General features: G+C 35.3%; 1 protein-coding gene across 5 annotated transcripts in view; it reads right to left on the minus strand.

Annotated features, from left to right (window-relative positions):
* SMARCA2 (SWI/SNF related BAF chromatin remodeling complex subunit ATPase 2) overlaps window positions 1-14,173 on the minus strand; it is a 118,377-nt gene that overhangs the window by 14,047 nt on the left and 90,157 nt on the right. For all 5 annotated transcript variants that reach the window (XM_070938625.1, XM_070938626.1, XM_070938628.1 and 2 more), the window contains 2 exons: window positions 12,560-12,778; window positions 5,451-5,668 (listed from right to left, as the gene is read on the minus strand). In XM_070938625.1, coding sequence (XP_070794726.1) covers window positions 5,451-5,668; window positions 12,560-12,778 — 437 coding nt within the window. The remainder of the gene's footprint in view (window positions 1-5,450; window positions 5,669-12,559; window positions 12,779-14,173) is intronic.

A 14,173-nucleotide genomic window follows, 5' to 3' on the forward strand; every position in this document is an offset into this window, starting at 1 on the left:
ACAAAAAACCCCAAGCACCTCTCCACCAGCAATCAGCATCGATTAACTCCAAGGTTAACATCAGATCAACAATCAAATAAATAATATACCCCAATCAAGAAGCTGCCAAAAAAGCCAACAGTAAACAGCTCAACCAAAAACTCTCTCAGACCACCCCCACCAACACTGACAGGGCAAGCCACCAGATTATAAACTGACAGCAAACCCCACTCCTTACTAGCACTGTTGATGTTACCTAGTTAGGGTAATGAAACTTCTGCAAGAAAACAAGCAAGCTCAGAGAGCACCAAGGACCCTTTGTTTCTCACATTTAAAACCTCTCATAATAATTAGAGATTTCACTCATTCTCTAAATCTTTCAGCATAAATAATCAAATCCATCATGCTTCCTTATTTATTTTCATTCTTGTAAATTATGCTTTAATCATGTATTTCAAACAAGATTGTTTCCTAACCAGATATTCACTAACCATTCTCATTCCCACTTGGACCTCTGAATGGTCGTAACTTTTTCTGTAATTATCTTGTTCATTTAAGTTATCCAAAGAATTTTTCCCTTGGATTACACTTGCTCAAACATTGAACCATTTTCCCTAAATTCATATTTGATTTTTCCACTGGAGCATAACATGCATCTGTCATTATCCTACAAATTACTAGTTTTGTATATAGCCACAACAACCTATATTACAATAATTTGAACTTCTGATTTGCATTTTAGGCCTTCTATTCATAACTAAAACTCCAGCTATATTTCTCTTAATGAATTCAACTATTCCTCTCCATTAGATCATATTACTTTTATTCATATATATTATATTATATTATATTATATTATATTATATTGTGTTGTGTTGTGTTGTGTTGTGTTGTGTTGTGTTGTGTTGTATTGTATTGTATTGTATTGTATTGTATTGTATTTATTTATTTATTTATTTTAATTTGATTTATATGCCGCCCTTCTCCAGAGACTCAGGGTGGCTTACAATGCGTTAAGCAATTGCCTTCATACTTTTGTATATTTATACAAAGTCAGCTTATTGCCCCCACAAACTGGGTCCTCATTCCACCTACCTTAGAAAGGATGGAAGGCTGAGTCAACCTTGACCCTGGTGAGATTCGAACTTATAGTAATTGCAGACAGCTGGTGTTAATCACAATGCTATTAGTCTGCTGAGCCACCAGGACCTTGTTCCCTTTTAAGTTTCAAAGACGTGCAATACATACACACACATACACACACACACAATGTATGTTATATATATATATATATATTTGTGTGTGTGTGTGTGTGTGTGTGTGTGTGTGTGTGTGTGTGTGCGTGCGTGTGTACACACACACACTAGCAAAATTTGAGGACTGGAACATCACTGAGAGACTGCCTGTTCTGAATTCTGCAATGCAGTTCCTAGGCAAACAACTTGTGTTACAGTTCTAGCACACACACACACACACACACACACACATGTATGTATGTATGTATGTATGTATGTATGTAATTTACATAAACTATGAAAACTATACATAAAATAGACAGAGACAGAAATCAGACAAAGCAAACTTGTAACTAAATAAATATGAAATGGTCACATGCCAAACATATGCTGATTTGTCCACCCCTGTTGATTCTCTTTAGGATTGCAGCTAAAATTGGTTTAATAATTTCACACGGAGTCATTCTTCAACTTGTGAAAACTACGAGTTCAATGTACTGATTTATTATTTTATATTATGGAAAATATTGTTTGCAATATCAGGCACCTTTAAACACTTATTCAAGTCATTTCACCAGAATTATTGAAAGGTTTTGCCAAAAAGCTCTTATTTGGAGAACTTTACTCTACAATAGAACTGCAAGAGTTAGCCCACTGAGTGAAGTTTTGTCCTCACAAAAACTAGCAGAAATCCCCTGGAAAAACACTTACTAATTCAACAGAACAAATTGAGTTATTTCACTCACAGTTAATTTTTGTGGATCCATACCTAGTGGCACCATTTTTTAAAGTTTCTATGGAAAAAAAGTAAAGTCCAAGAATATCTATTTCTTAAATACATATAAATAACCTTTGTAATATTATCTCAAAAAATGGATTTTGGAGAATCTCAAACAAAAGCCAACTTAAAGAAATGCAGTTAGTTCATTCTGGCAAATATCTATATTAATATGAATGTTTTAAATACATAGCATGAAATGTATAAAATAATATTTTATGATTTCTGTCTCTGTGATATCTAAGGTCAGAAAACTGACCAAATGACTATGGTCAGAAGACTGCATTAGCAATGAAGTTACTAATAGAAAACAAAGTTCCCTCAACGGCAATAAAACCATTGTTAGAGTGTGTGTGTGTGTGTGTGTGTGTGTGTGTGTGTGTGTGTGTGTGTGTGTGTGTACACACATACATATGCACACACACATGTATACACACACACACACACATACACACAAGTACTGTCTGTTTTCTTGGGTTTAAATTAGGTTGTGATGTCCAACAGGTCTGCACAGTTTATATTGTAGTTTGTTCAGCCTTGAACATAACCCAGAAATGCCTGCAACATGCTTTGCCACCAGAGTAAACATTCTTTTTGATTTTCTGAAAAATCAATGTGAAAGGTTTAAAATTCACTGTATAAACTCTACAGGTAAGAGTCATGTATTTAGGGGCGCAGTGGCTCAGTGGCTAAGACGCTGAGCTTGTTGATCGAAAGGTCGGTAGTTCAGTGGTTCAAATCCCTAGTGCCGTGTAACGGGGTGAGCTCCTGTTACTTGTCCTAGCTTCTGCCAATGTAGCAGTTCTAAAGTACGTAAAAAATGCAAGTAGAAAAATAGGGACCACCTTTGGTGGGAAGGTAACAGCATTCCGTGCGCCTTTGGCGTTTAGTCATGCCGGCCACATGACCACGGAGACGTCTTCGGACAGCGCTGGCTCTTCAGCTTTGAAAAGGAGATGAGCACCGCCCCCTAGAGTCGGGAATGACTAGCACATATGTGCGAGGGGAACCTTTACCTTCACCTTAAAAGTCGTGTAGGTAAACAGAAGGTTTAGCAAATATATCGTTGAAAATCCTGAACCATGCCATTATTTCTGTGTCAGTTAAAAAAGGTTCTTACTAAGTAAACTTGAACAAAATAAGAAAGGGAGCTACAGGGTTTCTAGTCTTACATTAAAAACCCATGCACTTCACCCTCTGTAGAAGGCTGCTTGAATAGTGCGCAAAGCACAAAACGTGCCAGGCATTACGTTAAGTCCTCAACTTAAGGAGTTCATTTAGGGACAGTTTAAAGTTACAATGGCACTGAAAAAAAATGACTTATGACCATTTTTCATTCTTACAACATTGCAGCAGCCCCATAATCCCATGATCAAAAGCCAGACCCTTGGCAACTGACTCATATTTGTGACGATTGCAGTGTTCCATGATCACGTGATCCCCTTTTGCAACCTTCTCACAAGCAAAGTGAATGGGGAAGCCAGATTCACTTAACTTTGATACAAACTTAACAACTGCAGTGATTTACTTGACAAGTGTGGCAAGAAGGATCGTAAAATGGAGCGAAGCTCATTTAACAAATGTCTCAGGTACAGAAATTTTGAGTTTGATTGGGGTCGTAAGTCGAGGACTACCTGCATTTAGAAAAGAGCATGGATAGTCTACAGAGGTTTTCCCTAAAAGCTTCCCTTCTTCAACACCCAATTTGACAGAGATCTGTTGAAAAAACCCACATCAGACCTATCTCTAGCTTTTGCATAGGACACTTTGAGGAATACCTCAAGAAGAAAGAGCGGAAAGGACCTGTTTGGGCTGAAATTTAGCTACTGTCCCAAACATTATCGCCCTAGAACTGTATTTAAATGGGGCAGTTTTATTAGCTTGCATCCTAAGAATCATCCTCTTATAGCCAAATACAGGGGATTGGTTCCTTTGCATCCTGCCTTAATTTTGCCCTGCTATTTTCCTTTATTGCAATGTACGTATGTAAAATAGCTGTAGGCGATGGGCAGCCCCTCACCACCCTTTAGTGTCCGTGAGGCGTGCCATGCTACTTCAAGATACCATTCAGTTGGCTAAAGCATCACAGCAGTTTCTTCAGTTATGAGAGAATTCCTAAGTCAATGCTCAAAAGAAAATAATGCAATTCTATGCGAAGTATCATTCTTCAGTACTGAAGAGCTGTTTGCAGATATGCAATGATTACTGAAAATGTACCAGCTCTTGAAGAATGGGAGAAGGGCCAATTCTTTTCCCAGCCAAGTGACAGTGTTTCAGAAGCTTCTGAACTAGCCTCACAATTAAAAGATTAAAAATATGTCTCTAAATAATTCTGAGAGAATTTGTTTTTAAAAGTAAAACAAACAAACAAACAAACTTTGTTAGGTGATCCCAAGATTACTTTAAAACGTGTCAGACTAGTCTACTTTCCTTGAGAGGGAAAGTAGAATTCACTATTTGGACCAAGAATACGCAACCTTGGTGGGGTTTATTGAAGGCCACATCCAATGGGGGAGTTAAGGGTGAAATGATTGCCTGCCTTGCAAAAAATAAAGAAAAAAATGGCATCATCCTTTTGTGTGAGAGTCTGATGGTGACATTTGGGCTACCTTTTAAATTACATCCGTTTGTGGGAACAAACACAGAGCCCGGGAAAGTCTTGATATCTTGCTGGAATAAATAAATTGAAAGCCTGACTATTGTGTTCAAGATACAGTAATATAACCAAAAAGGGCAATTCTTTTATCTGTGTTCTTTGTTGCAGTTATTTTATTTATTTATTTGAACTCTTGTTTACTTGCGCAGTTTCCAAAACAGGATAATCATCCCACAAGGAACCTACTAAATCTACTGCTAGCTATGCAAAAGTTCCAAGTTTTTCTTTATGAAGTCTCCAGAAGAAGCTTTAACATTAACTTTCTGAAGCACTACTATAGGACAGAGAGTTTCTTATTTTTTTAAGAAAAGTTTTTATCTGGATGAAATATGAAACTATTATTTAAGTTATACAATTTTTCTGTACAACTTTATATATATGGCAGACTGCTTATATTGATTGAAACAAACAAACTTTCTTCTTTATCTATCCATCCACAAGCATATATGCAGCGTGCACATATGTACATACATACACACCTGCACCTATTTATACTCTCATTTTAGGACAATACTACAAATATTTATCTTGAATTCATAAGCAGAGATACAAGAATATGCACAAATGTTTGTCTTTCCATTATGTTTGTGTGTGTTTGTATGTGTCAGTTTATGCATGTGGGTCTGTTTGTGTGTGTGTGTGTCTCTCTCTCTCTGTGTATACACACAAATTCAAATTTGATGAAAGTTTTATATGAAACAAATTTCTAGAATTCTATGCAAACTGTGGCATGATGAAAATTTGGTAACTGCAATTTGCTCCAAAGAAACTAAAGCGATGATTAGGAAAAACAGTACCTTACCTGTCCTTATAGTTGATCACGGTATCAATTATGGCATTCATTTGCTTTGTCAGTTTAGGTGGATTGGGTGACAATTTTTCAGCTGGAGGCCTTCCTCTCCTCTTTTTTGCCTTCTCACCGTCTTCTTTGCCTGAATCCTTGTCCACATTTCTTCTCCTTTTACGTTTTTTAAGCCGAACCTCCTCTTCCATTTCTTCCAAATTGCCGTCTTCAATTGCCTATTAATTAGGAAAACAAGAAAATATATACAAATATGTAAAGATGCGTAGAATAAATATATATTCAATGAAGTCTAAATGTCACAAACAACTTTGTAGTGTTTTGTGAGCTGAACAGTTTATAAGTTCAAGTTGAACAAAAGAATTTTAGGAACCATCAACTGTCTTTAGAAACACAGCAATATCATTGTTCATAAGTACTCTGATAGGAAAGTCAACCCCAAAAGGCATTTGTTGCTGCAACTGTATACACTCAATTAAGTAATGATCTATTGTAGTCTTTAAAACAATTACCCTCAGACATCATTTTAAAGGTATCTTTATATACAGGGCAATTTTAACAAAGCCAAACAAAAATTCCTTCAAAATATATTCACACACATTCCTCTTTTTGCAAAGGAGTTTACAAACAATTTCAAAAAAAATGTTTCAGTATTATACATCTAAAACAACGTGCTTTTCCTTAATACAATGCCTACTCACAATGCAGAATAGCAAACAATGCATTGTTTGATATCTAAAGAATAGTAGCGTTATGGGGTGAGGAAGAAACAACACAATTCAAACACATTCAAGCAACATTTACTAGTTTAAAATTTACCTGCAAATATGAACCTTAAATCACAGCCAACAACACTATACAATGACAGAATGAAAAATGCTGCAAAACCAGATCTGATTTAAAAAAAAAATTATTCACACTCTCAGAAATATATGTGACAATCAGGGAATTTGAACTTCAAAAAAATAATAATAAATAAACAGAAGAAAAAGGCAAAGATGTGAGTAGTTCTGCTTTACAAACAGCTTAAAATTAACAATGTGTTGAAGAGAAAAAGAAAAAGGCAACCCTGCTTTTTAAAAATAAATTACATCAGCCTTTATGATGCTTTCTCAAATCATAAATGTTGACACTGTCCCTTCTGCTCCCCTTTAATACCTAAGATACATGCAAATGTGAATCAATCTTTTTCTGAGCTGAAACAGCTCTAATCGTAAGGCAATTACCTTCATTTTTCCACAGCACCAAACATGGCTAATATTTATGATCATGTGAGTGTAACAATCAATATACAAAGAGTGATTACATCCCAGACACAATTCCTTTCACTGGGTTATGTTGCTTGCAAAACATTTTGTGAATAAACCTGGTACATCAGACAAAACAGGCTGGCATGTTAAAAATGCCAGGGAGATTTCAGTCTCTGTTTCTTATTCATCCTTCGATGTGCAAATCCAACGAACAAACATGAACACAGAATCCTGAGGGAGAGACGCTAACCCAGGCCTTAATAATCAAAAGACAATTTCCACCATGCTTCCACAGCGTTCAGCAAACCACTATGAAGGAGCTTAAGATCTGATGAGTTAGGTGGGAGAAAAGAGAATATGAATATATCTATACATATCTATCTATATATGTATGTATATATCTGCACACACATTCATTAATATTCATTTGACTAAAGCAGGACACCCACTACACATCACAGCAGCTTCCGAAGATTATGCAAAAGAAACTGTTCTGCAAATCTGGGAAGCTAGAAATTCTAATAATAAATACAGCATGCAGGGCTGTCAACAGTTAATGTTATCGCTTCTCCTTAAGCACTCATTTGTACACAGAAAAACACAGAGAACATCAGCTTTTGATGTGTTACACACCTACACATGCCTGCGATGTAGTTCTACTGAATCTTCAAGACGGCAATGAAAAAGGATATTTACCTTACCACTATCAGCAGGCCGGCTATCGGAAATCACAGTTAGTGGGGATAAAATTAACAAGCCAGCAAAGCAGCGAGCTGCTAGTCTCTTCATCAGCTGATCAGGAAAAAAAAGAGAGCTGGGGAAAGGCTATGTTTTCATATACAAGTAATTTTATTTTACTGAAAAGGCAACACTGAAAGGAATGTAGATACTCAAATCTGCCGTTTCATTCTACTACCTTCCACAAGGCCCAAAGCCTTCTCCCTTCAAGCCTCTTTAATAATGACAACTACTTATCATATTTCCCTATTATTATTCCAGGAATACAAATAAAAATTATTTTTCAGCAGACTAGTTACTGATTCCTGGAAGCATTTTAATTATAGTATCAATATTTTAAAAACCCAGATATATAAATATATATATATATATTTTAAAAAGAGAAACAGTGAAGTCTGTATTTTAAGGCTGTATAGCACCCAAGGCTGCTTCATTATTCACAGATAATTTTAATTTACTGGGATTACTTTAAATACCAATTCCCTCCCCCACTCCACTAATTTTTTTAACCTTGGTTTAACATGCTTCTGAAAATGATTTTTTTAAATTAAACAAATCAAATGGTCTATTTTTTTCTCTCTCTCTCTGCTCACAGATAAGCACACCACTGGTCTATTAATTTTCACATGCCGCACCTGCTTGAATTTGCCTCTTACAATATTTTTTTTGTAAAAATGATATTGCAATGGAGATTACAGATTTTCATAAATATTTCCATTGTACATTTGTGTGTGTTTTATAATTTTGTGAATAGCAGACAAATGCTGCTAAATTATGAAACATTATTTTTTTTAAAAAAAACCCAACAATTTGAATAAAAATATATTCTCTGCATTTTGTGAAACATTCGTGAAAATTCATACATTTGCGTTCATCAAATTAAAATGCTGATGTACCAAGTGTATAATTTTAATCAGATGAGGTGGCACCCAGTTTTAATTTGTGATTTGTATTAATTACGTGAACAGTCAATTTAAACCTTTTAAAATTGACAGTAAAGGAGCATATGTAGTTTTCTAGATATGTGACAACATTTCATGTATTTCAGTCTCCAAAACCTATATTTATTAATGAGTCTCAGCAGAATCTAGATTTTCTCTGAAATAGATGCCATTGTACCTAATTACAAATTTCTATAAAATAGATGCTATAGTACCTAATTACAATTTTTTAATAACACTAACTTTCCATCCAGCACCCTGTGAGCAAGTGTCTACCTTTTTCTCCAAATCTTTCCCAGATCATTTAATACAGTTCTCCAAAGCAGACTCCAATGATGTATAAGACTGACAATGCTGGACTTCACTAATATTAATAAAACCAGTCCTAGAAGTACTTATATCAGATACAATGATATGTAACCAACATCAGTAAATATAGTTGCAGCACACTTCCCAGTTCTACTGTTTCAATGTAACACAAAGAAATCAGTGATGTCAGTGTGACAAAGTCCTACCAGGCTGAGATAATACTGTATATCTCACAGAAAGCAGTAAAAAGCAGCAAACCATCACTTATTTACTTTTGACTGGAAAGGGATGGAAACTGCCATTTGAATTTTTTCACTTGAGCTCAAAAATGTCTGTAGTTATAGAAAGCAAATTGGTTGCAAGCACTAAACCAACCCTTCCCTAAATCCCTTCCCTTTTACATTAGCAACCTTTTTGTTAAAATGGGGGAGGCAAAAATGATACCTTGGGTGCTTCATAGCACAAACACATATTGCTAAATTGATCTCTCTGTTTATCTAACTTTATTCCCGCAATACCAATCTCACAAAAGTTGGTTGGTTAGTTGACAGAAAGTTAAGGGACTCCAAATTATATAGTGTTATGTTGAAACTTGAACTCGAGTCTCCTTTGCCCAAATTCTATATTGGTTTTTAATATAATTAGATTAACTCATTTTTTTAAAAAAAACAAAGTAATCAAAAGTCAAAAATCCAGAATCTTTCACATTTATGAACTGCTAGGAGCCTATCAGCTCTTTCAGGTAGACCAGGTCAAAAACAAATTCCACAAAGACTACCAAAACTCTACTTTATTGCTTTAGAGTACAAAAAGAGAATCTTGGATGTCTGGTAAAGTTTTTTTCTCTCTTTCTCTCCCCAAATACATACCAAAGAAAATCAGGGTAAATCTTGAGTTTCTTTCTCTTAACACCTTCTATAATCTGTCAAGCGATTAAATCACTCCCCATCTTGCTTTACTATACAATACCATAACTTATTTATGTTAGATATGCAAAAGCCTCTTCCAAAAATATGGAATATGTTCTCTTGTAATCTAAATATAATCCCCAATCTCTGTGTTTTTAATCTAATTTTGCAACATAGTAGCCTACGTGTATTTTATATACCTAGGTGTATATGAAATCATCAAGATAGTAAAAGAATTGAAATGGAAATGGGCTCGTCACATAGAAGAGCTGATGGCAGGTGGACCAAGGCAGTCATAGAATGGATCCCACTTGATAAAAAGCGTCCACAAAAGAGACCAAAAACAAGATGGATCGATGACATCAGCAAGGACTGCGGGCCCAATTGGCAAAAGAAAGCTCAGGACCATATAGGTTGGAAACAAGAGGACTTCATCCTTCTGCAGTGGACAGACAATGACTAAAATGATGGTGATGATGATGATGATATACCTACATAGAATATGCATTTTAATTATTTTGCTACCTTTTAAAAATATTTATTAGATGGTAGTACTCCTGTAGGTGAGTATAAATAATTTATTTTCCTGAAAGTATACATGATTTGTGATTAGACTATTATGTGATGATAATGATGATGGTGATTATCTGAAATTTTCTCAGATTATTGCATTGTTGGTTCCAGTCAGCCAGATGTTTAGATTGGATTGGGCTTTATCCACCTATAGTATTATTTATTATTAGCACCACCACTAGCAGCAGCATGCTATCTTTCTCATAGTTAATGTATCACAAGACATATACAAGTTGTTTTGATTCCACAAGCATATACAGGTAACATCAAGTGAAGAAATTTGGCATCTGTTTACTTGTATATCAAATTTCTAAGGCAGCCCAATTCCATAAGGATTCTGGGTGATGTACAGCATTAAAAATAGTTTTACTTTGTTGTTCTGAGGCTAAGCACACACTTTTCACATAAATCTCCCAAGTACAATCCCTCATTTCTCCAGAGTAAGGGCAAGAAAGACTGAGTTCTTCAAAACAAACTGCAAGAAATCTTAGTGGAGGTGATGTATAGTCCAGCAATGAAGGGAGGGATAACCGTGAAGTAGAAATACCACAATTTAATTTTTTAAAAGGCAGCTTCCTATGTGCCTAAGGGATGAGAGGAATCACAAGTATTAGCTGAGCTTGCAAGCAGCTATTTTCAAATCATTTTGGATTCACTACTTCTGGAATGCTGCCATGTAGGTCAGTTCTGTTTATATGGCAAGTAAAAACACTGCTTTTTGCTTCTGCGCATATATCCCAACTTCTATTTTATTTTAATAGCTAGCATTTCTTTGTCTTTTACTCAGTCTCTGATAAAACCACCTTTTTTAGACTTGTAATTTGGGTTGAAATTCTCCCCATATCAATCATGCAATCTACATCAAGCACCAGATCGACCCCAAGCAAGTAAGTCCCAGATGTTCCATCACAGAATGCAATTGACAGGCAAGAGCATTTGGGCATATTCCAAATGACAAAGATTCTCAGAAGAATTAAAACATCTGGTGAGACAAGGATATAAATCTTCATGGCTCATTGCAAATGTTCATATTTTTGGATTTCAGGATTGTTTAGCAGGGATAAGAAAATGGAAATACGGAAAGAATGCGTTTTCCAACTTCTAGGGATATATAGATAGTCCTCGACTTACGATCATAATTGAGCCCAGAATTCCCATTGCTAAGAGAGACAGTTATTAAGAGAGTTTTGCCACATTTTACGACCTTTCTCACCACAGTTGTTCACTGCAGTTATTAAGTTAGTAACACGGTTGTTAAGTGAATCTGGCTTCCCGTTTGAGTTTGCTCATTTGGTTGCACACTGCAACTGTCATAAATATGAGTCAGTTGCCAAGCATCTGAATTTTGATCATGTGACCACAGTAATCCTGCAGTGGTCAAAAGGGTGAAAAATGGTCTTAAGACACTTTTTTCAGCAGTATTTTAACTTAAAACAGTTACTAAACAAACTATTGTAAATTGAGGACTATCTGTATTTATTCATTTCCCCAAGAAGTGATATTGTAACAATGGTTTTTTATATCACAAGAAATTGCATCCACTTAAGAGATGTAACTTATTACACATGATATAGTACACAATCCGAACAGAAACATTTACAATGCAGACAATATAAATACCACCCCGTATCTTTGCCCAAAAGCTTCCTCGTTCACCTCTGAGCAACTATGTGAACTACTTGAAAACTACTGAACTTAACTGCAGTAAAAAAAACTTCTTCCTGGATCAAGTTATTTATTCATCAGCATAATTACAGCTAACAAAAATTTCTTCCCATCAGCAATACAACAAAATGGACCATCCAAAGGCAAGAGAATCGTTTCTTTATATCTGCGTCCATATGCACACAAACACGCAAACAAACACACATAAAGGAAGGGAATTAATATGAAAATATTTGCATCCGGAAACACACCTGCCTGACTCTCTCTCCCTAAAAAAAATGTGAGGCACATTTACATCCTCTAGTCATTCTGGTGCTCTACATTCTAGTGCAGAACAAAAGAAATGGGAAAACATTCCTCCAATCCTAATTCATCATTCCTTTATCAACTCTTTAAATTACTGAAGAGGCAAAGTCCCTAACAGAATGAGTATGTTGAAGTAAAGGTAAACTCGTACTCCATCAGCTCAAATGTCTCCTTCCCAATCATCCTGTGCAGTTCTTCAACACCACTCAATTTAAAGTTCTTCAGTTCCACTCAATTTAAAGTTAGACGAGCAAGTTTCTACTATTAAATCCAAAACCTCAAAGGTCAACAATTTTAGTAGTATCTGATAGGGAGGTACCTCCAATTACTCGTTCACCTCAGAGGGCAATTTCATTTTATTCTCCAGTTTGTATTCTTGTATCTTATAATTAATACTGAAAAGAATAAGTTTTACATACCCTTAACCACTGTTTCTCTGTCAAAGCATCACTGTAGTCCACATCCCGACGCTGACGGGACCCTCTCCCAAATATTTTTTCCTCCTCCTCTTCGCATGTAAGTCTTTCCACTTCAGCATCGTCTTTGATGATCCAAGATGGCAAATCGTCTTCCTCCATCAAGCGCGGTTTGCGTTTTGGGTTTCGAGCATCCTCCCTACGCCTATCCAGGTCCATTCGCTGGAGAGGTGATAAATATGATATTTAAGAAAGGTGATGGCAAAACAAATGCTGGCTTTGTATTTTCTCAATAAAATTATCTGCCATGCATACTTTAGCAAATGACAAACCTGGATTCTGCAACACCACCATGAACTAGAAATATTTGCTGAACAGGAAATGCAATTAAACATCCACTCTAAGAAGCATATCTTAAATATAGTAAGCTATATACATCAGCTGTTCTAATATTGGATTTTAGCCAAAATGCAAGCACCAAGAAACAAGAGGAAATTATCAGGATGACTGAGAAATAGAGTTTGCAGAAGTACAAAGACCCTTCAACAACAAATTTAATTTATTTATATATCTTAATAGTTTTAAGCATCAGTTCTTCCACAATAATCTTCTTTTAAAGTAATATCAAAGCTAAGAGCTACGACAGCTTTTGCTATCACCCAGCTTTTCAGCAATCTTTTCTATAACCTGATTTCCAAGTAAATTAGGCTACAATTTAGTAGGACACCAAGTGTACTCCTTCGCTTTCCTTTTCCTGATTTAGCTGACACTCAATTTGGCAACAATTTGGCATCAATTTAGCTGATGCTCAATTTGGCAATAAATGAAAATTGGGAATTACCATTTAAAAAGAAATATAAGTTTATTAAGCAAAAAAAATCTCAAAGCAATAATTGCTTAATCTGATTTGTTTCCTACCATTTTTGTTTCCATACAATAGTAAATTAAAGTTTAACCACAGTAAATTCTGTTCTTGAAGTTAGGTGCAAGGCAGAGGGGTTTTGGGTGCACATATTTCTGCCTATGCACAAATTAGCGTTTACATACTAATTACCTGAACACAATATGAAAAACCATATGGATGTATTCCATTCTAACCATTGTGAATTTTGACTTCAATTCCTTTTAATCAGCAAAATAATCAGCACAGACTGCACACAAACTCCTAATGTGTCATTGTCATAAGATCTACACATAAGTAAATTACAGAATGTTATTTTTCTACTGACATTTCTATAGCAACATCACAAATGATGAGCTTAGCTTTAAAAGTTTTAATCACATCCATTCCTGAAGAAATGTTTGAGAGTAATATCAATCACTCAGCCTAAGACATTGGTCAATTAAAGTGTGACATTTTCATTAATAATGAAGGTGAGAGACTCTTTTATTTTAATGAAAAATATTTACCCAAAACACTCTATGATAATATTACATCATTGCCCTGGGTCTTCGGAGAGGGGCAGCATATAAATTGAATAAATATAAATATATATACACACACATATATACATATACACATATATACATATATACATATTACTTTTTTTCTATTAAAGATAAGAGTTTTTAACCCATGTATCTGCATGGATCAATACACTCCTAACTCACTGGGAT

This window comes from Pituophis catenifer, unplaced genomic scaffold (assembly GCF_029215685.1).
Source record: "Pituophis catenifer annectens isolate HBS135680 unplaced genomic scaffold, rPitCat1.0.hap2 SCAF_2, whole genome shotgun sequence".
NCBI classification, from domain to species: domain Eukaryota; kingdom Metazoa; phylum Chordata; class Lepidosauria; order Squamata; family Colubridae; genus Pituophis; species Pituophis catenifer.